General features: G+C 32.2%; 5 protein-coding genes across 5 annotated transcripts in view; 3 read left to right on the top strand and 2 right to left on the bottom strand.

The window, feature by feature from the left end:
• Positions 1-842: 842 nt before the first annotated feature.
• Positions 843-1,670, bottom strand: HELRODRAFT_175436 (hypothetical protein; the record flags this gene model as incomplete). Its single annotated transcript, XM_009022860.1, has 3 exons — positions 843-1,030; positions 1,134-1,349; positions 1,568-1,670. The coding sequence occupies 3 exons, from the start codon at positions 1,668-1,670 to the stop codon at positions 843-845; spliced, it is 507 nt and encodes a 168-aa protein (XP_009021108.1).
• Positions 1,671-8,924: 7,254 nt separating this feature from the next.
• HELRODRAFT_175437 (hypothetical protein) lies at positions 8,925-12,486 on the top strand (the record flags this gene model as incomplete). Its single annotated transcript, XM_009022861.1, has 2 exons — positions 8,925-9,617; positions 9,781-12,486. The coding sequence occupies 2 exons, from the start codon at positions 8,925-8,927 to the stop codon at positions 12,484-12,486; spliced, it is 3,399 nt and encodes a 1,132-aa protein (XP_009021109.1).
• A 337-nt stretch (positions 12,487-12,823) lies between these two features.
• On the top strand, positions 12,824-14,953 carry HELRODRAFT_192491 (hypothetical protein; the record flags this gene model as incomplete). Its single annotated transcript, XM_009022862.1, has 7 exons — positions 12,824-13,110; positions 13,309-13,448; positions 13,562-13,650; positions 13,725-14,030; positions 14,192-14,320; positions 14,490-14,618; positions 14,909-14,953. Coding segments are annotated over exons 1-7 (1,008 nt in total), but the record flags the coding sequence as incomplete, so codon positions are not given.
• A 587-nt stretch (positions 14,954-15,540) lies between these two features.
• HELRODRAFT_192492 (hypothetical protein) lies at positions 15,541-22,682 on the top strand (the record flags this gene model as incomplete). The annotated part of the gene is made up of 23 exons (XM_009022863.1): positions 15,541-15,625; positions 15,726-15,796; positions 15,874-15,973; positions 16,247-16,303; positions 16,422-16,506; positions 16,619-16,664; positions 16,789-16,902; positions 17,063-17,240; positions 17,425-17,537; positions 17,732-17,898; positions 18,105-18,213; positions 18,316-18,447; positions 18,664-18,847; positions 19,656-19,789; positions 20,009-20,048; positions 20,163-20,287; positions 20,533-20,592; positions 20,716-20,842; positions 21,045-21,112; positions 21,317-21,379; positions 21,693-21,773; positions 21,856-21,920; positions 22,154-22,682. The coding sequence occupies 23 exons, from the start codon at positions 15,541-15,543 to the stop codon at positions 22,323-22,325; spliced, it is 2,376 nt and encodes a 791-aa protein (XP_009021111.1). The 3' UTR covers positions 22,326-22,682.
• A 2,797-nt stretch (positions 22,683-25,479) lies between these two features.
• HELRODRAFT_157317 (hypothetical protein) overlaps positions 25,480-26,003 on the bottom strand; it is a gene marked incomplete at both ends in the record, with an annotated part of 8,774 nt that continues 8,250 nt past the window's right edge. Inside the window, 2 exons of the mRNA XM_009022864.1 lie at positions 25,480-25,604; positions 25,742-25,745. Coding sequence (XP_009021112.1) covers positions 25,480-25,604; positions 25,742-25,745 — 129 coding nt within the window. The remainder of the gene's footprint in view (positions 25,605-25,741; positions 25,746-26,003) is intronic.

Consider the following 26,003-nt stretch of genomic DNA (forward strand, 5'->3'; position numbering starts at 1 on the left):
TATATTTGAGACTACACCATAACGCAATTGTACAATTTGAATGTGTAAATACACCATTATAAATGTATTATAGCTACGTATATATATATATATATATATATTTATATATATATCTATTTCTTTATTTAGTTTTGCCTGCGTATGGTATTTGATCAAATTTATTTTATAACCTTTACACAGGCTGATTAACTACTGTTTACATGACGTCATTTCCCCCAACGATTTAGCAGCGATATACCCATCCTATTTTATAAATTTTATTTGATGTTTTTTAATTAGTCAGGTCACAATCATCATCATCATCGATATCACAATGAATCAAATTGAGAGTTTTTTAAATTTTTGAAAAAGTATCTTTATTCATTTTACGATACTACTTTGTTCAATAAGATACTGTTTGACTATCATGCAAATAAATTACATAAATTTTATTATTACCATATAAAATGGTTTATTATTATCTAGAAATATCAATTATTATCAGAATAATAACTAAAATGTAACGTAAAAGCAAAAACTATTTACATTTTCAATAAAAATTGATACAAAAAATGAGTGAATAAATGAATAAATAAATAAATAAATATTCTAAAAAAATGCAAAAAAGATCACTGTTATTAATTGAAATAAAAGAAGATTTAATGTTTAAGTAAAAGAAATTGTGAAAAACAAAACAAAAGTTATACATTTAGTATTAAGATTACTGTCAAGTCAAATACAATGATCAAATTCATTCGAAAAAAAAACTATTTATACAATTTAAAACCAGTCAATCAACACAACAAACAATCAATTAAACAGTCAACACATCAATCAAGATACCAAATCAACCATTGAACCAATCAAAAGTGTGGTAGGCAGACTTTACCAGCAAATAATTCAGAAACAACGGTTATCCAGAGAGCAAGAACAAAGAATATATAAGCAATTCCAACATGAAAACTTGGAGGTAACTGAAAAATCTCCCCACCTATTTGGTCCATGTAGAAACTGATCGGAAAGATGATGGCTGCCAGACAAAACATAACCACTGTAATTTTTAATTAGTGAATGATAAATTAGTGAAGAAATTAATACATAATTAATAAAAGTAAAAAATTAAAATTATAAAAAACATTATTACAAAAACTAACTCGCAACAAAGCCAAACCACCGAGCATACTTCATAACATTGAATCTCCAGCATGAGATTATCAAAAAACATATGGTGATGGTTATGCAAATGATGCCACCTGAAATTAAGACAAATGTGATCACTAATTCAGGTTGTATGTTGTCAGGGGTAAAACATTCCATTTGTCGATTGTAGATTATGATGCAGGTCTGTAGTAGGCCAATGTATATGTTGCCTGTTTTTAAGGGTTTACTGTTTAGTTAGTTTGATTTAAACTTTAATTTATTAATAATAAATTTGACTAAATAATTATAAATGACCGATGAAAAATAAAATACAATTAAATTGGAAAGCCTAATATACAACTTACAAATTAATTCGGTTATAATATCTAAAAAATTAAATTACAAATTAGAAAAAAGTAGTAGGATAGAGCAAAAATAAAATACGAACCACTATTTGCAGAAATGATCCAGTATGGCATACAGAGACTCGTGATTGCAAAAACGTCGGCAGCCAAGAATAAAGCCGCTGAAATAACGCTTAATTTGTCCATTTTTATTAACAAAGTTATCCAAAATTAAGAATCTAACTAAATAAATAGTTGCTTAAACTTGTGAGAATGAACTCAGCTCCCAGCTACAACAAGCAACTCATACATTATGCATGGAGAGATTGTGAAAAAAAAGATCGTAATGGCTTCTTGCATGTACCTATTCAGTCATGGAAGCACAACATAGTATAGAAAGTACAAGTGGAACTCACTCAATGTTTTCTCAATATCTTGGGCTAACCCCTGGGCTGACTCTCCAGACCTTTGTGATGTTTCTTGGCCGTAAATCCTCAGTATTCGCTTCTCGGAAGATTATCGTAATACACTCGCAGACCGCGTGTAGAATTCTCCGTGAACTTTTTCTCGGACGTCATCGCTAAGTTGCATGCAGTTCACACACAAAACCTCTCTGCTATAGTAGAACTTTTTTTGCCCGAACCTTCTCCTGATCTTTTCTTAATTCTCGTTAAAAAACAGGCTCAGTCACAAATTTAGTTTGTCATATCAGACGCTCAAACTTTATTGACAGCATTTATAAAATTCCCTAAAAACACGCTCAATCACAAGTTTAGTTTTTGTCATAAAAGACGCTCAAACCTCACCGACTTTTAAAACTTATCGACTTATTGGCGCCATAAAATAACTCCGTAAATAAAAGTTAGGTTCAGTCAGGTATAGTTTTTGTCTTATCCATGGATATATTATATATATCCATGGTCTTATCAGACGCTTAAACCCTATCCACTTACCGAGAGCTTATATTAAATTCCCTAAAAAAAGACACGCTCAGACACAAGTTTAGTTTGTTATATCTGACGGTTGTTTGTTTGTTAAAATGAATTTTATAAAAAAGTTACGCCTAGTCACAAGCTTAGTTTTTGTTTCTTATGAGACGCTCAAACCTTATCGACCTTTTTGTCATATCTGACGGTCAACACTTATCGACTTACTGGCGCCTTAAAATAAATTTCAAAAAAAGTAACGCTCAGTCACAAGTTTAGTTTTTGTCTTTTCAGACGCTCAAACTCTATCGACTTACCGAGAGCTTATATAAAATTCCCTGAAAAAAAACACGCTCAGTCACAAGTTTAATTTGTCATATCTGACGCTCAGAACATATCGACTTAACCGGCGTCTTAAAATAAATTTCGAAAAAGTTACGCTCAGTCACAAGTTTAGTTTTTGTGTCTTATCAGACGCTCAAACCTTATCGACTTACCGAGAGCTTATATAAAATTCCCTGAAAAAAAACACGCTCAGTCACAAGTTTAATTTGTCATATCTGACGCTCAGAACATATCGACTTACTGGCGCCTTAAAACAAAATTTTGAAAAAGTTACGCTCAGTCACAAGTTTAGTTTTTGTGTCTTATCAGACGCTCAAACCTTATCGACTTCCCGAGAGCTTATATAAAATTCCTTAAAAAAACACGCTCAGTCACAAGTTTAGTTTGTCATATCTGACGGTCAAAACTTATCGACTTAACCGGCGCCTTAAAATAAATTTCGTAAAAAAGTTACGCTCAGTCACAAGTTTTTGTTGTTTAGTTTTTGTTTTATATCAGACGCTCAAAACTTATCGACTTACCGAGAGCTTATATAAAATTCCTTAAAAAAACACGCTCAGTCACAAGTTTAGTTTCTCATGTCTGACGGTCAAAACTTATCGACTTATTGGCGCCTTAATATAAATTTCAAAAAAAGTTACACTCAGTCACAAGTTTAGTTTTTGTGTCTTATCAGAGGCTCAAAACTTATCGGCTTACCGAGAGCTTATATAAAATTCCTTAAAAAAACACGCTCAGTAACAAGTTTAATTTTTCATATCTGACGGTCAAAACTTATCGACTTATTGGCGCCTTAAAATAAATTTCGAAAAAGTTACGTTCAGTCACAAGTTTAGTTTTTGTATCTTATCTGACGCTCAAAACTTATCGACTTACCGAGAGCTTATATAAAATTCCCTAAAAAAAAACCGCTCAGTCACAAGTTTAATTTTTCATATCTGACGGTCAAAACTTATCGACTTACTGGCGCCTTAAAACAAAATTTTGAAAAAAGTTACGCTCAGTCACAAGTTTTTGTTGTTTACTTTTTGTTTCTTATCTGACGCTCAAAACTTATCGACTTACCGAGAGCTTATATAAAATTCCTTAAAAAAACACGCTCAGTCACAAGTTTAGTTTGTCATATCTGACGATCGAAACTTATCGACTTATTGGCGCCTTAATATAAATTTCAAAAAAGTTACACTCAGTCACAAGTTTAGTTTTTGTGTCTTATCAGACGCTCAAACTCTATCGACTTCCCGAGAGCTTATATAAAATTCCTTAAAAAAAAAACGCTCAGTCACAAGTTTAGTTTGTCATATCTGACGGTCAAAACTTATCGACTTAACCGGCGCCTTAAAATAATTTTCGTAAAAAAGTTACGCTCAGTCACAAGTTTTTGTTGTTTAGTTTTTGTTTTATATCAGACGCTCAAAACTTATCGACTTACCGAGAGCTTATATAAAATTCCTTAAAAAAACACGCTCAGTCACAAGTTTAGTTTGTCATATCTGACGGTCAAAACTTATCGACTTATTGGCGCCTTAATATAAATTTCAAAAAAAGTTACACTCAGTCACAAGTTTAGTTTTTGTGTCTTATCAGACGCTCAAAACTTATCGGCTTACCGAGAGCTTATATAAAATTCCTTAAAAAAACACGCTCAGTCACAAGTTTAATTTTTCATATCTGACGGTCAAAAATTATCGACTTACTGGCGCCTTAAAACAAAATTTTGAAAAAGTTACGCTCAGTCACAAGTTTTTGTTGTTTACTTTTTGTTTCTTATCTGACGCTCAAAACTTATCGACTTACCGAGAGCTTATATAAAATTCCTTAAAAAAACACGCTCAGTCACAAGTTTAGTTTGTCATATCTGACGGTCGAAACTTATCGACTTATTGGCGCCTTAATATAAATTTCAAAAAAAGTTACACTCAGTCACAAGTTTAGTTTTTGTGTCTTATCAGACGCTCAAAATTTATCGGCTTGCCGAGAGCTTATATAAAATTCCTTAAAAAAACACGCTCAGTCACAAGTTTAGTTTGTCATATCTGACGGTCGAAACTTATCGACTTATTGGCGCCTTAATATAAATTTCAAAAAAAGTTACACTCAGTCACAAGTTTAGTTTTTGTGTCTTATCAGACGCTCAAAACTTATCGGCTTACCGAGAGCTTATATAAAATTCCTTAAAAAAACACGCTCAGTCACAAGTTTAATTTTTCATATCTGACGGTCAAAACTTATCGACTTATTGGCGCCTTAAAATAAATTTCGAAAAAGTTACGTTCAGTCACAAGTTTAGTTTTTGTATCTTATCTGACGGTCAAAACTTATCGACTTATTGGCGCCTTAAAATAAATTTCAAAAAAATTAACGCTCAGTCACAAGTTTAGTTTTTGTGTCTTATCAGACGCTCAAACTCTATCGACTTACCGAGAGCTTATATAAAATTCCCTGAAAAAAAACACGCTCAGTCACAAGTTTAATTTGTCATATCTGACGCTCAGAACATATCGACTTAACCCGCGCCTTAAAATAAATTTCAAAAAAATTAACGCTCAGTCACAAGTTTAGTTTTTGTGTCTTATCAGACGCTCAAACTCTATCGACTTACCGAGAGCTTATATAAAATTCCCTGAAAAAAAACACTCTCAGTCACAAGTTTAATCTGTCATATCTGACGCTCAGAACATATCGACTTAACCGGCGCCTTAAAATAAATTTCGAAAAAGTTACGCTCAGTCACAAGTTTAGTTTTTGTGTCTTATCAGACGCTCAAACCTTATCGACTTACCGAGAGCTTATATAAAATTCCCTAAAAAAACCCACTCAGTCACAAGTTTAGTTTGTCATATCTGACGGTCAAAACTTATCGACTTATTGGCGCCTTAAAATAAATTACGAAAAAGTTACGTTCAGTCACAAGTTTAGTTTTTGTGTCTTATCTGACGGTCAAAACTTATCGACTTACCGAGTGCTTATATAAAATTCCTTAAAAAAACCCGCTCAGTCACAAGTTTAGTTTGTCATATCTGACGGTCAAAACTTATCGACTTACTGGCGCCTTAAAATAAATTTCAAAAAAATTAACGCTCAGTCACAAGTTTAGTTTTTGTCTTATCAGACGCTCAAACTCTATCGACTTACCGAGAGCTTATGTGAAATTCCCTGAAAAAAACCCGCTCAGTCACAAGTTTAATTTGTCGTATCTGACGCTCAGAACATATCTACTTACCGAAAGTTAGTAAAAGTTACACTCAGTCACAAGTTTAGTTTTTGTCTTTTCAGACGCTCAAACTCTATCGACTTACCGAGAGCTTATATAAAATTCCCTGAAAAAAACACGCTCAGTCAGAAGCTTAGTTTTTGTGTCTTATGAGAGGCTCAAACCTTATCGACTTACCGAGAGCTTATATAAAATTCCCTAAAAAAACACGCTCAGTTTTTGTGTTATATCTGACGCTTAAATCTTACTGACTTATAAATGTATTATAAGATGTAATAAATTTCTTTAAATACACGCTCAGTCACAAGTTAGTTTTGTGTCATTATAGACGCTCAAAACTTATCCACCTAAATCGCCTGATAAAATGTCTTAAAACGCTGTCAGTCAATGATCAGCGTTCAACATGCAAATTTCATCGACTTAATATTTCAGGGGCCATTCAAAAATTATGTCACGCTGGGGGGATTGGGTTTGTCTAGCGTGACAGTGTGTGAGGGGAGAAGAGGGGTTAACCTTATGCTCGCAGTATAAACAAAATGATTGATAAACCAAAGTTATATTTTGATTTGTATGGGGCATTTAAGTTAGGATTCATTCAAATTTAAGTGCACAGTCTCTGCAGTCAGATACAAATTTCCCGAACATGTGGCATAGAACAAACTGTAAAACGTACAAGACCAGCCAGGTTATCTACAGAGACAGAGAGTGAGAGAGAGTGTGAGAGAGAGTGTGAGAGAGAGTGAGAGAGAGAGAGCAAACATGAACTGGATCGTTACCAGACATTTTTATTCTGATTTAAAACTATAGGTCGTAGAATGGGGAGTTGGTCGGGTGTGACAATTATTTAATGGCTTTTTACAATGAAATTCCTTATCAAAAACTCTCAGTCAAATTCGACACTAAATAAATAATTGATCTTACCGTGGCTTGGAAACTTTCAGTCTCACAATCAGATTAACGAGCATCCAATTAACCTTTATTAACTTTCAAGGAGTGTACTGGAGATTATTATGGAGACAAGCACATTGATGAATACAATCAAATTGAAACTGTCACAAGAAACATACAAATACAAAAAATAAATACAGATAAATATAAATAAAAGCAATAAATAAAAATTTAATAGCAGCTAAAAGTTGTGCAATTCACATTTTAAGCATTTATACATCTAAATCTAAATTTAGACATACCTATGAAGCATAAAAATACCTAAAAGAAATAACTGTGAAATAAATGCTACTTATACAAACTTCAACACACTATTTTAATGATAATGCATTTTATCTTGCAAAATATTATTTCGGAACATTCAAACAACCGAGACATTCCTTAGAAACAACAAAAGTAAAAATCAGTATCCCGCCTTAATAATAGTGCTTCTCAGTTTAAATTTAAGATTCAATTATTAAACAAAGAAGGATTTTTTGTAAACACTGCTTTTACAAAGTTATTAACTCCAATAACTTTAATTCTGATTTTCTAAAAAATAGAAAAAATTTCTCAACGTAATGATTACGCTTCTTAACTTGGAAATTTTAACTTAATATTTAATAAGCTCTCAGCAACCTAGCTAATTACATATAAACTTCTACAAAATAAAACGTATTAAAACAATAAAATTAGAAAACCTTTCTTGATTTCTAGTTAAAGATGTAAAATATCTTGTAAAAATCTTCTCTTTGGAAGAAAAACTAATGCTTCTTGCGACGGATTAACGAATAAAATGTTCACGTTGGCCGCACTTTTGAATGTTTGAAAACGCGGAGCAATCGCGATAGCTATTAGCTACTAGAGCTACCTCACAGGTAACACAAGAATCGGAGATGTCCCGAAAGTTATTTAAAACTTTTTTATGTAATGTATAGCAAATTTTTACTATATTTTAAAACCACAAAATTACTTTTTTTGTGCAGCGTACTACGCATTTGAACATTTTTATTTCTATTTTTAGTTGGACAATTTTCGGCTTCAAATAAAATTTTTGAATTTAACAAAATTTGATTTTTCAACCAAGTTGAATGATTTATTGTAAAATTTTTTCAAGTTATACAATTTAAATAAATTTATTTTTTTAAATTGTTAAATTATTTTAATATAAATCCATTTTTGAAAAGTTTATTGAGTTTATTGTGTAGAATGATAGAGGACGATACTCATTACTGTTTTAAATTTGTTCTATCTCGCGTTCACTTTTAAAATTCAAATATGTGAACTAAATTCGCGAGATGGAGTTCGCATTTTTGGATCAAACTTCATTTATTTTTTTAAATTTCAATAATTAGTTATTTGAAATTGACCATAATTTTACACATTTTTTCAAAAGTTGAGTTTTCTCAAGATGTCGTCAAGTACGGATGCAATGGCTGACTATAACAAACTTCTATTTTATTTTTTCCATTTTATTATTTATTAATTGTTTTATTAAATTTTAATCATTACTTTAAAATTTATCAAAAAATTGTTTAAATCAAATGCTCAATTGTGAACTTTTCCATATCTATAATATCATAATTGAAATTGATGCATTACCTTAATAATTAAAAAATTTTACTTTAAAATTTATCAAAAAATTGTTTAAATCAAATGCTCAATTGTGAACTTTTCCATATCTATAATATCATAATTGAAATTGATGCATTACCTTAATAATTAAAAAAAAAAATTTATTTAGGAGACAGTACAAAAAACCATATTACTGCCAACAACAACCCAGCCAACACTAGAAATGCCAAAAATATAGTGCATCACCATTATAAAGAAGATAGCAAAACCATTAAAAACAACAATAATAATAATAATGATAGAATTTGTAATGAAAGTGGCTATAAAAATGTTGATGTTAATGAATATGTTCCTTACTATTGCAATGAATGCAGTAGTTCATTCAGCTGCCTAATTTCTCTACAGAATCATCTAGAATCTAAACATTTCCCATCAAATAATGATAGGATTAATAGTAGTAATAATAATAACAACATGAATAATAAACTAAAGTGTACCCAATGTTTCAAAAAATTTAGAAATATATTTAGCCTAAAAACTCATGGTCGAAAATATCATGGGATGTATAGTAGGCAGTCAATGCATTGTTTTGATAGTAACTGCAATTTCCTTTGCTCCAAGCTAAGTCAGTACATCAGCCATCTGAATGATAAACATGAAATGAACGTTAATTTTGAGCTTCTGTGGTTCTCAAATGAGAAGGAGTTTTCTGATTGGTTGATAAAAATAGAACAAGAAACTCCGTGCAATTTTCTGAAAGATAAAGAGATAATAAACAGTGATGTCCTGAAAACTTCATATTATTATTGCAGTCGATCTGGTAAATATAGATCAAACTCTTTCAAATCAAAGAAACGACAAACTAAAAGCCAAGGGACGTGCAAAATTCACAATACATGCCCAGCCCACTTCATCAAATACCTAAAAAAGGATGATGGTTCAATAACCATTCGATATGTCTCGACACATCTCTGTTTTTCAAATCGTTTTCAGCAGTTAGGACATATTAGACTATCAAAATTCGACAAAAAATGGGTTCTAGATAGGTTGATTAAAAATTTTCCTTTTTCAAAGATATTAAACGAGGCCAGACTGGCTGCCAGAGACACTGCTGTCACTGACAGGCGGCATCTTCTAACTATTCAAGATATACATAACATTGCAAGGGTTATTTTTTTATCTTATTATCACAATTATGTTGTATCTATATCATAATTTTATCATAATTTTCTCCTGAATTTCAATTGTCATTGTAATTAATTAGATTATAGTTGATGGCATATTTAATGTAATATATAATTCTTAATACTAAATATAAAATATGGCACAGGCAAACAAAATAAAGACATTGAGGAAGAAATATTCTCATAAAAAAAACGAGCCAGCTTCATACACGTCACCAGATGGGTCCCAGCCAACGTTGGATCTTTTGCTAGCTGCCTATAAAAACTCATCATCAGTCACTAATTCCCTAATCCAGAAAATTGTCAACGAATCTAAAATATTACTGTATAAGCAGCAAAACAGTCAAAATTTTGACATTATAGATGATAAGTTGATGAAGTCATTATCCTCTCCAGTTGTAGGGATGTGTTGCAATAATAATGATGACTTCATTTTTGCCTGCCTCATTTTGTCTAACAACACTCTGATAGAAGATTTCGAAGCCTTCAATTATATTTACATTGATCAAACTCCTATTAATATTACGATCAATGAAGATGATGCTAGTGATGCTGCTAACAACAACAACAACAGCAATATTAATAATGATAATTATATAGGCCAAAACACAGCAATTACGTTAGCGCCATTAGAATCAAGATTTTGCATAACAACACTAGCTGCATCTAAGCAAGGCAGTAGGTTCATACCATTTGCATTCATGCTGTCTAGGGAGGAAGATGACGCTATAATTGAGTTATTTTTTCGCGCTATACACGCCAATCTCGGACGTTTAAAATGTAGTTTCTTTGTTGGGGGTTTATTCTCTGAGGTGTGCTATCGAATTTGGACTGATGTTTTTTCAGACAGGCCCAAGCGTATTTTTTGCCGGATTTTATTGGAGCAAGACTTGAAGAATTGTTTGAAGAGTTTGATAAAAGGTAATAAAAATGTCGGTCAGAGTGCTTACCAAAAATTAAAAAAGTTGATGCTAGATGATGCTGATGATGACGATGGCGGGGATAAAATACAATACGTCACTAAACTTAATCAGTTGTTCAGTGAATTAGGATTGAGTTGTGAAACTTCACAATTGGCCGATCATTTTCATAAACGCTTCCTACCTTACGTGCAGAAATGGACTAGATTTTTCAACAAATCATCACCAGCCACATTATCTACGCCAGTATCGACATCATCACCATCGCTACTTCCACCATCCTCATCATCATCGTTCCTAACTTCATCATCATCATCATCGTCGTCGTTCAGCGCAGTTAACCGTGAAGTTAATTCCACTCAGATCAGGCAGTTTTTTAATACATTTTTGATTGAGAAGAACCTCTCCGTCGATAGCGCCATCTGGATGGTTTTGACAGCCATACACTCACACAAGTATGACCACCTGACAGCTATTTGCAAGGGCAAAACTCAAGATAATAACTCAGAAATCGAACGCATCCACGACGAAATGACGTCATTGAACCCGAATTCCATCTTACTTACTAAAGACGATGATCATTGGTTTGTCAGGTCTGAAAATCCTGATTTTCATTTTTACGAAGTTACGAGGTCAGTTAACAGGTGTCACTGCCAGGTGAAATGTGGACGATGCCAGGTTTGCATTCACAATTTTGCGTGCACCTGTCACATCCCTGACTCAGAAAATGACGTCAGACAGATGTGCAAACACATACACCTGCTTTGCAGTCAACAAAAAAGCAAAAGTAGCTTAATAGAAAGGTTAAAACTTAACTCTAAAAAATTCACCGGAAATGAATCAAACCAACCGCAAAATTCGTATTTAAATGTCTGCAAATCATTGGAGGGATTGAAACACGCCTGCAATGGTTGCCAAAGTAGCGAAATTTTAGAGATGATCAATCAGTCGGTCAACTCAATGATTCAAGTTGCTAAGAATTGCACCGGAAAATATTTGAAGCAGGAACCTTTGAATAATGCAAGTGGCCAAAGAGGAACGATTAAACGTGAAGTTAAATTGGCGACGGCAAATGAACTTAATAAAAAATTTGTAATTTTTCCTAATCGAAAAAATTTCAGCCGTAGCAGCAGCGGCGGCTGTAGCAGCAATGAAAATTATGGTAATAATGAAAATGACGACAATGAGAGCGTTGATCTAGGCATAGTAAATTTATTTAATCATCTAAAAAGTTACTCTAAAAATTCTACTGCTACTAAGTCTGGTGCAGCTACTACTAGTACTACTTCTTCTGAAAGTATTGTAGTATTATCGGATTATAGTAGTAATAGTAATAATAATAGTGTTTTAATTAATAATAATAATATTGATCATAATTCTTTGATGAATCACAATGAAGATTTAAATCTTCGAAATAAGTTGATAGAGTTAGAGAAAGAGAAAATTAAAGATGGTGGTGTGAAGGTTGTTCTAAGTCAACAACAACAACTACTTTTACCTCAACTATCTCGGCAGGAGCATTTGCAGCAACTTCTGCGACTTCAACAAGGTCACGAGCAGCTGCAGCAACTTCTGCAACTTCAACAACATCATGAGCAGCAACAACAAAAACAACAAAATCATCCTCATCGATTAAGCAATCAGTACATCTTTCAAACGCAAAATACGTTCTTAAATAACCACCACCACCAACAACAACAACATCAACAACAACAATTATTATTACCGTTATTAAATCTACAACCAACAACGTTTGATAGTGTCTTTAATGCTACTGGCACACATTCTCTACCGACAACAACCAAACCACAGTTTATTTTGTTGTACCCAGCTGATGGCAACAATAACAGCAACAACAGAATTGTCATCAGCAACAACAACAACATTAACAACAACGTCACCAACAATAACAATGATATAACCAACCTATAATAACCAAAGAATTATTATTCGAGTTACCTTTGATTTAGTTTCAGAGTAAAAAATAAATTATAACTCTGATATGTGCAATAATATTTTTTATGCCGTTTTTGAATTACTATTTTGCTTTTGATGATTGTGCCACTGTTTAGCTGATTTTTAACTTTTGAATTAAATAAACTTGAAAATATTAAGTTTTAGGGGTCTGTATATCGTTGTGCTGTTATAAAGTTAAGTGACTGGGTCAATAAATGGTGTGGCGAAATTCAGTGCTGGACATTTTGTATCCTATACAGTACATCTCTCTTTTATTTAAATTAACATTTAAACGCTCGACCAATTTGAAATTGCTTGCCGTGTTAATGTTACTAATATTTTAAAAACGTTTTAAAAAATTTATTTAATAAATTAAAAATTCACTAAACGATTTTCGGATACATTAATTTTAATTTTTAAAATTAAAAATATGTTTGGAACGCGATCGAGATCTTTCATTTCGAACACCTCCATCACCAGAACTCCAACTGCTGCTGATGCCAGTTCTCGCGTTCTCGCTGCTTCCACCAATGTTTCAAATCTTCGGAGAAAAAGCGCCATCTATGCAGTTAAAAAGTCCAAATCATTTTTGACACCAAGGTTAGTGATTTTTTGATACATTGAAATTTTTTCTAATTTTTAAAAATTTTTAAAGTTTATTAATTTAATAATTTAATTCAATTGAGATTAGACTTAGAGCTCTAATAATAATAAATGCAAATAAATAATTATTATACATTAAAATTTTTTTCATTAATTAATATTTCTTAATAAAATAATTTTTTATAAAAAAATTAGTCGTGGGGACAAGAGTATTCTAAATGCGACAACATCAGAATTTCCACTGTCTATGAATGAGATTAGTGCACCTAATTATCAATTGTCTGAGTACAACGGCTTCATTCCTATCACTGTAGTCAACTCACTTCATGCTAATGGTAAGCTAAGCTGGCCATATTTTCTTTTTATATAAATTATTATCGTTGTAATTTTTATTATATACATAAAAATAGCAAAATTAATTATTTAAAAATATATAAATTTAACAAAGCTTCAATCACTTGTCTATTGGATGATGGCTTAGCCTACTCGATTGATAATGAATCAAGAAAAATCGTCCTTTGGGATATTAATAGCAAAGTTGGTTGGCTGATTGATTAGTTGGTTGGTTGGCTGGCTGGCTTGTTGATTCTAATTAATATAAATTTTTTCAGACTGAATCCTTTCAGGAATTAATTCTTCCCCAAGTAAAATCACTAATCGAGAGTCAAAAAATTGATGGCTACAGACTGGCTGCCATCTTGAAAAATGGCTTCTCTCAATCCGTTTCCTGTCTGGTACTGGCCTCAAATGGATATTTATGCTTTTGGGGCGATGTTTCTTATGCACAGTCTCTGGTTACAATGACGATATCTTCTGAAAGGGGTTTGCTGGACTGCTGTGTTTCTGTTGTCAGCATTTCGAATGGCTTCATTGTTGGTTGGAAGTCTGGTTTGCTCACCTATTTGCTGCTTGATCAGGTCAGTTGGTTGCCTGATTGATTGGTTGATTGACTGATTGATTGGTTAGTTGGTTGGTTGACTGGTTGGTTGATTGATTGGTTGATTGATTGATCAATTGGTTGATACTGATGATAATAATTTTATTATCATAATTTGCATAATATAAATTTCCCTGCAAGGGTCACCTGAAAGCATCAACCATGAGAGGTCAGCAAGGTAGATTGAATAGGATTGGTCGACGAGTTACATCAATTATTTTTGGCTCGGCCAATAGCGAATCAACTCCTCAGGGTGGCAGCCAATCACAGGCTGGCTAGATTGAATTATAATAATTTCATTGTTGTGGCTGATGTTAATGATGATAGAAAATATTTACAGCAGTACTGATGATGATTGCGATGAAAATTATGATGATGATTTAATAAAAATATAATTATAATAAAATAATTATAGTTATAATTGTTTTTTACGTACCAGTCGTTAAAGAAATTATTAGCCGGTAAAAAAGACCAACAGAGAGAGGATTGTAAATATTTCAGCCAAGAATTGTACGTCCTATTAAATTGGGCGCTACAAAAATGGGTTGTTTCCGCTGATAGTGATAAGGTTGATGATGATGACGTTGATGATGATGATGGAGATGGTGGTGGTGGTGACGATTGCAGTGTTGGTGATTATTGAGTGTTGATTCAGGTTTTTTATTGTTACATAATATTTTCATTTGTCTATTAATTCATCTATTCATTCATTCATTCATTTTTCATACATTCATTCATTTTTCATACATTCACTCATTCATTCATTTTTCATACATTCATTCATTCATTCATTTTTCATACATTCATTCATCCATCCATTTTTCATCCATTCATTCATTCACTCGTTCACTCATTCAGATGTGTTACAGCATTAACTTACAGAATATTATAACGAATAATTTGGTCAGTATTATTATTATTATTATTATTATTATTATTATTTATGATATTTTATTATTATTCTTTTTTTTCGAATTTTTTTTCTATTAAAAACGGTTCTTTAAAAAAGTATCGAAAAATACTTAAAAATTGATTAAAATAACGCGCGACGCTAACTTGATGTAAGTGGAAGCATTTTACAATTAAGCCTCCTATCAAGGTCTGTTCAGTTAAGGAGTCTCGGACGACCGTTCAAATATTTTTTTTTTTGGCGAATTTATTCCTCAATTTTTATTTTTCTCAGATTGAGTTGTTGGGGATTGAAAGTTTTAAACTTACGCTGCATGATATTCAACTGGCAAGGTTGGCTGGTTGGTTGGTTGATTGGTTGGTTGATTGATTGATTAGTTGATTGATTGATTGATTGATTGATTGATTGATTGATTGATTGATTGATTGATTGATTGATTGATTGATTGATTGATTGATTGATTGATTGATTGATTGATTGGTTGGTTGGTTGGTTGGTTGGTTGGTTGGTTGGTTGGTTGGTTGATTAATTGATTGATTGATTCATTCATTCATTTCATTCTTCACCCAGAGACGGTCTAATGGTATTGTTTTCAGTTTTGAAAGATGACGACAATGATGATGAAAATAATAATGATAATAACAGAAAGGCCAAATTTGGAGTCGGTTAGTATATCTTTCTCTCTCACATTTTCTCTCTCTCTTTTTTTCTCCTCTATTTCCCAATTATGATAATTTATTCATTTCATGTTAATATCTCTGGCAGCCTACTTGAATACCAAATCAAATGAGGAGCCTTCCAATATATCAAAGATCGTCGTCTCTGAATACGAAAGCGTCGGTCTATTTTTGTTATTATTTATTATTATTGTTATTATGATTGTTATTATTATTATTGTCAATAACATCATCAGAGTAACCAGTTGAGAGATAGGATAAAGTTGTTGTGGCCGAATATCAACCAGCATGTCTTTGGCTACTTCTATAGTCCAATTAATATCGTCTGTTTCAAAGGTGAATGATTTAATGAATGAATGAATGAATGAATAGATGGATTGATGAATGGGTGAGTGAGTGAGTGAATGAATGAATGAATGAATGAGTGAATTGAAAAAAGTGAATGAATAGATGAACGGAGGAAATTGATTAATGCTATTAGTTACTTTTGTATTATGTATATTTATTATTTTTAGATTCATTCATTCGTTCGTTTTCCGATTCTTTCATTCACTCACTCTTTCATTCATTTATTTTTTCATTCGTCCGTGCGTGCATTCCTTCATTTAGACAATGAGGATGGCTCATCTACAGCCGAGTCGGTACTCTTCGAAACTGTTGCATCAGGTTCATTGCGTTTCATTACTCTACTCATTAATTAATTAATTGGTCTTTTAACTTATTCACTCATTGTTATTCATTTTTTTACTCATGCATATTAATTAGACGAATTATAATTTTATAGGCTGCTACCAGGGTAGGCCATTGTTTTTGACCTATCATGGCTCTTTGGTCACTGTCGAAGATGCCGTTGCTGTAGCCAATCAGAGGTTGCCAGGATGATGATGATGATGATGACGATGATGATAGTAATAATGGTACTGATGATGACGATGATGATGATAGTAATTATGATGATGATAATGATGGTGTTATTTTCAGTATCGCCGAGTCTTTGATGAAAAGTAAAGCCTTCTGCAATCTTGATGTTAGTAGTAATAGTAGTTGTAGTAGTAGTAGTAGTAGTAGTAGTAGCAGTGGTAGTAGTATGAGTTGATAATAATGTTAATAATAATAATAATATAATAGTAGCATGCTAATTATATGCCCAGACTTCGATCGTAGGCTCCGCCTCCCTCGATCAGATCAGCCAATTGTATTCCAGCGATGACCTACTGAGCAAGTTCAAGGCCATATTTATAAATAGCATGATCTCCAATAATAGTGTCAGTAGGGGTGATGATGATGATGGTGGTGGTGATGGTAGTATTAATGATGATGATCATGATGATGATGGTAACAATTATTAATAATAAGCAATAATAATACTTAATAATTGTTCATATTAATTAATAAATTATTAATAATAATAACATCATCAAGCAGTTAAACAACACAAAGATAACTTCTGAGACAATCCTCTCGCAATTATTCCCCGACTGCAAGACTGTCCCCAAAAAAAGACAGCAAATAAGAGAGCTCGTCGTCGAGTTGAGTCTTCAGATGATTGACGATTTTCCCAAATCTGATCCAAGATGGCGCGAGAATATGTCCAATGTTAATGGTAATTATGGCAAAATTATGATTAATGGTGGTAATAATTAATAATAATTATGACAATATTATTAATAATATCATTTATTTGTGTTTGATGGTGATAATTATTAATAATAACTATATTATAATTATAAATATAATATATATAATATAATAATTATTTTTTTTATAATTATTAATTTCGGTTGTAGATGTCACTAAGTTGTCGAGTGGCTCGGTTATATTAGGGAATCAACTGCACGACAAAATGGTCGGACACCAATCCTTCATTAAGTTTCTAAAAACTTCAGGATTGTGGAGTTTGGTTGGTTGGTTGCAATTGATTGATTGATTGTTTGGTTTGTTAATTGAGTGATTGATTGATTGAATGATGGGTTAATTTGTTGGCTGGCTGGTTATGGATAAATTATTTAATAAATTCGCCTTAGTCATAAAAATTGAATCGTCCTTCTTTCTTTCTTCCTTTCATTCATTTATTTGTTCATTCATTCATTTTAGCTGTCCAAAGATGATGATGATGATAACGCCACAGATGATGATGATGATGGTGATGTTATGAATGATGATGACGACGACGACGATGATGATGATAGTGCCAGATCTGTACTGCTGGAACATGCGCAAAAACTGGTATTCATAATTACCCTGAGGGAGTTACACGTTACGTTAGTGACGACGATGATGATGATAGTACTTGTTTGACGATGATGATGATAGTAGTTGTTTGATGATGATAATGATGGTAGTAGTTGTTTGATGATGGTGGTGGTGGTGGTGGTGGTGATAATAGTTGTTTGATGATGATGATGATGATGATGATGATAGTAGTTGTCATCACCATCATCGTCGTCATCATCATCATCATTACCAGGACCAATGACGTCATAGATCAGGCCATAGATATATGCCTGACCAATCGCAGAGGTCAAAGAAGTTCGAAAAGTTTCACTCTGACTCCTGTCGACTTGTTCTATAGGGAGGTACGTACGTGCGTATTCATTCATTCATTCATTCATTCATTCATTCATTCATTCACTCATTCATTCATCCATTCACTCATTCATCCACTCATTCATTTGCAGGTTTCGAAGGTTCATGAAATCTTCAAAGCAATCACGATGGCAGAGGATGAATTCGTCAAGTCATCGGGTGCGGAGGATGGCGGCAATGAGCAGTGCCTGAATTTCGTCGATACGGCCACTAATATCTTCAAAGTTTGGCGCTATACAATTTATCTTTTGTGATCGATTTGTTGCTCGATTGGCTGGTTGGTTGGTTAGTTAGTGGATTGATTGATTGAATGAATGAATGATTGAATGAATGAATTATTGAATGAATGAATGAATGAATGAATGAACGAACGAATGAATGAATGAATGATTGAATGAACGAATGAATGATTGATTGAATGATCGATTTTTTCCAATCAGACGTTACTAGAGAAAGTGTTTCAAATGAGTAGTAACAGCAGCAGCAGCAGTAGGAAAGCCACGGACGGCACCACCATCGCTACAGCCACCACAAACAAAATATTTGGTAGCAGCAGTAACAGTATTAGTAATAGTAGTAATAAAAAAAAGAATAATAAAAAGTTAAAGATTCCTTGGACCGCAGGTGACGATATTGTTGGACCGCTGCTGAAACATGTGAGCTGATGTTGTTCGTTACGAATTTCGTTCGTTCTTTCACTCCTTCATCATTCATTTATCCATTCATTCATCCATTCATTCATCTATTCATTCATCCATTCATTCATCTATTCATTCATCCATCCATTCATTCATCTATTCATTCATCCATTCATTCATCCAATCATTCATTTATTTGCTACAAAGTTGTACCTAACTGTACCGTTGTAAACTTTGTGGCTAAATATAGAAACATTACAAAACTTTCTATTTATAGCACGCCATAATAGCCAGTCAACTCTTGCCACGATTCAACATGGCAGATAGCCTAGACAACTCAAAGAATTTAATATTCCAAGATTTACTAATTGTCACTGACCTAATTCTAAGCAGCCTGGCTACTTTTATTGATCTTTGGAAAGAAAATGGCGCTGGAGTCGGCCAGCAGAGGGAAAGATCACGAATAGATGAGATGCTGTTGAATTATGAGAGGATGAGATCTGATTTGCTGCTGCCCTTTGGTGGGTTTTTCCAAGTTGATCTATTTTCGATTGGTTGATTGACTGATTGGTTGATTGATTGATTGATTGACTAACTGACTGACTGATTGATTGATTGATTGATTGATTGATTGACTGATTGATTGATTGATTGATTGATTGATTGATTGATTGATTGATTGATTGATTGATTGATTGATTGACTGATTGATTGATTGATTGATTGATTGATTGATTGATTGATTGATTAAAAACGAAAATAATTGTTTAGACTACTCATCTTAATCAAACCAGTTGAATATGAGCAGTACGAGCGAGCGATGTCATTGGCTGAGAAATATTATGACCACGCCCTTCTCGTCAAGATCTGCGATCTGATTGGTGATGACGTCAGGCTGGATGAGTACATGGAGAGATTTGCCGATCAGGTGATGAATCAGTGGATTGACTGATGGACAGATGAATAATTAGATTGATTTAATGGGCAATGAATCGTTGAATGAGTGGATGTTTGATCGATCGATTGATTGGATGGATGAATTGATGAATGAATGAAGGAATGAATGAATGAACAGATGATTGAGTAAGAAAAAAATTATTATTATTATTGTTGTTGTTGTTGTTATTATTATAATTATTGTTCTCAGGGTTTTCCAGAAGCTGCATTCAAATGGTTTTGTGAAACAGGTGGTTTTATTCAGAAATATTTTTTTTACCATCATCTGTTATAATTATATTATAATATTAATAATATAATAATGATAATAATATGATGATGATGATGATAACAATGAATTACAGGTAAAAAGAGTAAATTATTCGGGGAGAGCATGCTTTCGAACCCGAGACTGAAGCCATTCATGGACGAACCGGAGAATAAACATTTTAGCTGGGTCTACTATGCGAAAATAAAAAATTACGAGAGGGTGGGTGGTGATGATGTTGATAATAATAATAATAATGATGATGATGATGATGATGATGGTGATGTTTTTGTTGGTGTGATATCATAGGAGCCTTATAGTTCAATGTATTACACTGCTGTGAACATTCAATGGATGACAAGCAAATTTTATGATACAACAATAATAATAATAATAATAATGATAGTATCAATCAATCAATCAATCAATATACTAATTAGCATAATTTATTAATTTACTCATCTTAGGCCCATGAATTAACATTTGAACTGGCCTGCCAGGAGAAAGATAATGTAGCCAAGAAAAAGGTAGTCTACATATTACTACTACTAATAATAATTATAGCAATAATGTTAATTAATTAATGTTCGTTCATTTATTCATTCATTCATTCGTTCATTCATTCATTCATTTTTTCGTACCATTTTTAGACTTTGTTCAGTTTTGCGAAGTTATATGCAACTCTGATTCTCGGAAATCCAAAGACTCCAAATAAGGATGATGATATCGCTGATGATGATGATGATGACGACGACGACGAAGGCGATGATGATTATGGTGTTTCAAGCAAAAAAGAATTGAAAAATAGATTATTGGGTTATTTATTCATTCGGTCATTCATTCATACATAATTCATTTTTATGATGATTGATATAAGATTGTTCATAATAATTATAGTCCAAATATTAACAAGCGAATATGTTAATTAGGTCATTTGCATATTAATTAGTCTGTTAATTATGCATTTTTCTCGACACAGTAATCGAGAACAACCTGGATCTTATACTTCACCAGGAACAACTGTTTGAAAATAATTTCGTCAAAGAGGTTGCTTATGAATATGCAAATTAGATCATTTGCATATTTTGTTGATGATGATGTCGATGTTGATAATGATGATGATTATTATTATTTTACCATGATAATGATGGTGCAACGATTGAAGCGTACCATCATCATCGCTATTATCATCACTATCACCATCAAAAACATCATCATCATCACCACCACCACCGTAAACATCATTATCAGTACTTATCGCTGGATGGCTGCCAGGATGTCATCAGAGTTTACAGCCCGGTCGATTTAATAGAAGTGAGATTCTGATGACGATGATGATAATGATGATATTTTTGATGATGATGATGATGATGACGATAATGCTAATGATATTTTTGATGGTGATGATGATGATGTGGTGATGTTTGCTCTGCACTTCCTATTCATCTTTCAACATCACCAATGATACTGACAGTCAGCGCCACCATCATCATCATCGCTTTCATCATTTTACTTACCATTTAAACATAAACATAATAACAATAATAATAATAATAATAATAACAACAGTAATAATAATAATAACAACAACAACAACAATAATAATAATAATCATCATCATCACCAGTTACTCGTAAGCAGTAGGAATGTGGAAGCGGACGAGTTTGATTTCAAGAAGGCGTTGGATCTGTTGAAATATTGCTCGAACGTTTGTTTATTATCATTATTATTATTATTATTGTTGTTGTTGTTGTTATTATTATTATTGTTATTATTGTTGTTGTTGTCAGGACGATCCGGATAGGAGGAAAGATGATATCATGGTTGATATATGGAGCAAGGCTATATTGAAAAATAGGTCGGCTGGTTGATTTGCTGATTAATTAGTTGATTGATTGATTGATTGATTGATTGATTGATTGATTGATTGATTGATTGATTGATTGGTTGGTTGGTTGGTTGGTTGACTGATTGGTTGATTGATTGATTAATTGATTAATTGATTAATTGATTGACTGATTGGTCATCGTGATCACAATCATCGTAATAATCACCACCATAATCCCCATCATCATCACCATCGCATGCAGGCTGGCCAATAGAAGAGCTCCTACCAACTTCAGAGGAATTACTCTCTCAGACTAACACGCGATTGGCCGATCTCTCGACCAATCCTGAGTTCCGTTGTAAAGTAATGATGGCCTATGAATACATCGGGAAATATTATGCCGGCGGGAATATTCTTACAGAAATTTCGTGAAATGATTTGTAATAATAATAATAATAATAATAACAATTTCTATCATTATTATTTTATTATTATTATTGATTTTATTGATTTGGTAAGTGGTCTGCCATGAGGTAAGATGTTCTTACTGAAAGACATCTCTACTACTACTACTCAATTACATCTGACCCATTCATAGCTTTAATAATAACACTATCATTATTGTTGTTATTATTAGTGTTATTATTATTATTAGTGTTATTATTTTGGATAATTTATGTAGCGCAATTTAATAGAACCCGATGCGACGATATTTAGAAAGCAAGGAATTATTGAAACGACAAAATTTATTTAACGATGAAAAAAAATATATATAGATACATATTGCAATCAGCGATTAGAAAACTTGAGAAGAAATAGATAGATAGATAGATAGATAGATAGATAGATAGATAGATAGATAGATAGATAGATAGATAGATAGATATACGATAGATATACGATAGATACAGAGAAAGAATATGAATTAGAGAAAGAAAGATATTTGAAATATTATTTTCAAAATGAGCGCAGATTGGTTGAATGATTGATTGATTGATTGATAGAAAGATAATGATATATAGAGATAGATTGAGAGTGAGAAGAAGAGAGAATATGAGAGAGAGAGAAAGATATTTAAAATGTTTTTTGTCTAAAAATAAGCACATGTATTCTATAAAATAAGTCAAAATGACATTTAAAAGATGGATCGATGAAAAATGAATGAACGGATGGATGAATGAATGAAAGAACGAATAAAAATTTATAAATTAAGTAGAAATGACAAAAAATTACAATAAAGGTTTATTTATCTATATGCACCAATTAAAACGAATTATGCCCAAAAATTAACTAATCAAATTAAAAATATATACGTGTGTGTGTGCGTATATATGTTAGTATGTATATATATATGATAGTGTGTGTGTATTGGTGTGTGTGTGTGTTTGTTTTATAACGCACTTATACAAGATTCAATGGTAAATACATTTCTAGGTACTTTATAACGAGCTAATATCAATGTTTCAAAGTTATGACGACGAAGAATATGATGATGATTTATAAATAAACAAAGATTATATATATAAACAAAAATTATATATATATAAACAAAGATATGAAACTAACTATTTCGTTGTATACTATTTCAATGATTGTATCTAGTTACGTTAGCTTGGCTGTTTGTTGACTGGCGGGCAATTAAAAATCGCGCGCTATACAAATGATGCATAATTATGTGTTGCTATAGTTGTTGTTGTTGTTTATGTCTAATAAGCATTAGGAACGAGGTGAGGTTTTAGAAACTGCTTAACTTTTTGAAACGTCCTACCTACAACTCAACAGGGAAGGGGTGCAGGCGGCTGTGCAAATAATCTGCAACACAATCCTACAACCAACTACAATGGCACTAACAACAACAAGAAAAAGAATAATAACAATAATAATAACAACAATAATAATAATAACAACTCTGATTTCTCAACCATCATAACAGCTTGCAATCAGCACAGAATCCGCCATTTATATTGCATCTGACGAAACTAATTAATAAAGGTAATGATAATGATGACGGTGGCGATGATGATGATGATGGCGGTTGGTGGGTGGCGATGATGATAATGATGATGACGATGGTTGGTGGTGATGATGATGATCAGTATTTTTCCGAAAGAAACCGGCAAGATGAAATGTACTAATACCATTAAGTATAATATCAATAATAAACAACAACAACAATAATAAAAATAATAATAACGATAATAATATAAAATAAAAATTATAATTATAATTATAAGATCAATTATTATGATGTGACGACTATGATGTTATGATCTAATGTATGAGAATAGGTGCAGTTGTTATCAATTGTAATAGTATACAAAGTAGTGAGTGAATGAATGAATGAATGAATGAATTAGTGAATGAATGGGTGAATGAATGACTAAATTACGAGAAATGATTGAAAGAAGAAAGTGGATCGGCAACAATGAATGAAAGCCAAAAATGACTGAGCGAAAGAAGAAATTAATGAATGACTAAAACAACAATAATACCAAAAGGTCATTATTATTATTATTATTATTATTATTATTATTATTATTTTATTATTATTATTATTATTATTATTCAAGCAAGAGATATATCGGCAAAAGAACGCTTATAATACTATCAATAATAATAAAAATAATATTTAATAATAATATTAATAATTAATAATAATATCTGCAATAATAGCAATAGAAATTCAATTAAAAGCCTTAAAAATATCAAAATAAAACTCAATAGTATAACATAAATGCTATATATATATATATATATATATATATATATATATATATATACATATACATATTCTATATATACATATACTATATATATATATGTATGTTGGAAGGATATATATATATATATATATATATATATATATATATATATATCAAATTCTATATAAAACCATTAAAAATGAACTAATAAATAGCCGGTAAAGTTCAATAAATAACTAAATAAACACAAATATATAAAATATAAATTAATTAAATAACGTGGGTCTACATACATTAGCATAAATTTGCATAAATTAACATTAAATTAGCATACATTCATGAATATAGGTTATATCTAATTCATTTATCTTGTTTTGTACTGTATAACTTTCTTTCCTTCGATTCTGTTTCTCTCTCTCTCTCTCTTCTCTCTCTCTCTCTCTCTTTTATGAATACATCGTTGTCTGGACGAACTGTTGATGATGATGATAATTGATGAATAAATGGATGAATGAGTGAATGAATGAATTAATGAATGAATCAATGAATTGGTAGCATATGGAAAGATGCATATACAAAGTAATATATGGAAAGTTAAAAAGATGTTGGTGATTATGATGATGAAGGTGGTGATGATGGCGATGATGATGATGATATTGATGATGATGGTGGTGATGATGATGATGATGGTGATAATGACGATGATGGATTTTTGATAACTTACCGAATCCAACGTGAAAACGGCTGTCCCATCTTCTTTACGCATCTCAGAGTAAATATCTGGAAGGTAAAAAGTGATTTCATTCACTCGTTCATTCATTCGTTCATTCATTCATTCATTTATTCATTGATTGATTCATTCATTCATTCCCTCATTTACTCATTCACTCACCAAACAGAGTACTGAGACGGGCTATCATATGGATATAATCATCAAAATATATCTTCCCATCCTTATGGCTGTAACGCATCACCAGAGCGTTGAACGTCTGATTGCTGACCGTCACTCCTGATAATGATGATGGTGATGACGATGGTGTTGATGATGATGATTGTGACAGTAGCGGTGGTAATGAAGATGTTGGTGATGGCGATGAATGTGGTAGTGGTGATGATGAAAATGATGATGATGATGACCGTGCTTACCGTTCTTGACTTCTTTTTTATCACCATCACTACCACCATCGTCATCATCATTGCCACCATCATCATCATTGCCACCACCATTATCATCATCATTGCCACCACTACCACCATCATCATCATCATTATTGCCACCACCATCATCATCAACAGCAGCAGCAGCAGCAGCAGCAGTAGCAGCTGCATTACCGATTTCATTGAGAGCCCTCCTTAGTTCGTAACTATTGAAATTTCCGCTTTTATCGTCGTCGTGGTTTTTAAAGGA

This window comes from Helobdella robusta, assembly GCF_000326865.2.
Source record: "Helobdella robusta unplaced genomic scaffold HELROscaffold_33, whole genome shotgun sequence".
Classification (NCBI taxonomy): Eukaryota; Metazoa; Annelida; class Clitellata; order Rhynchobdellida; family Glossiphoniidae; genus Helobdella; species Helobdella robusta.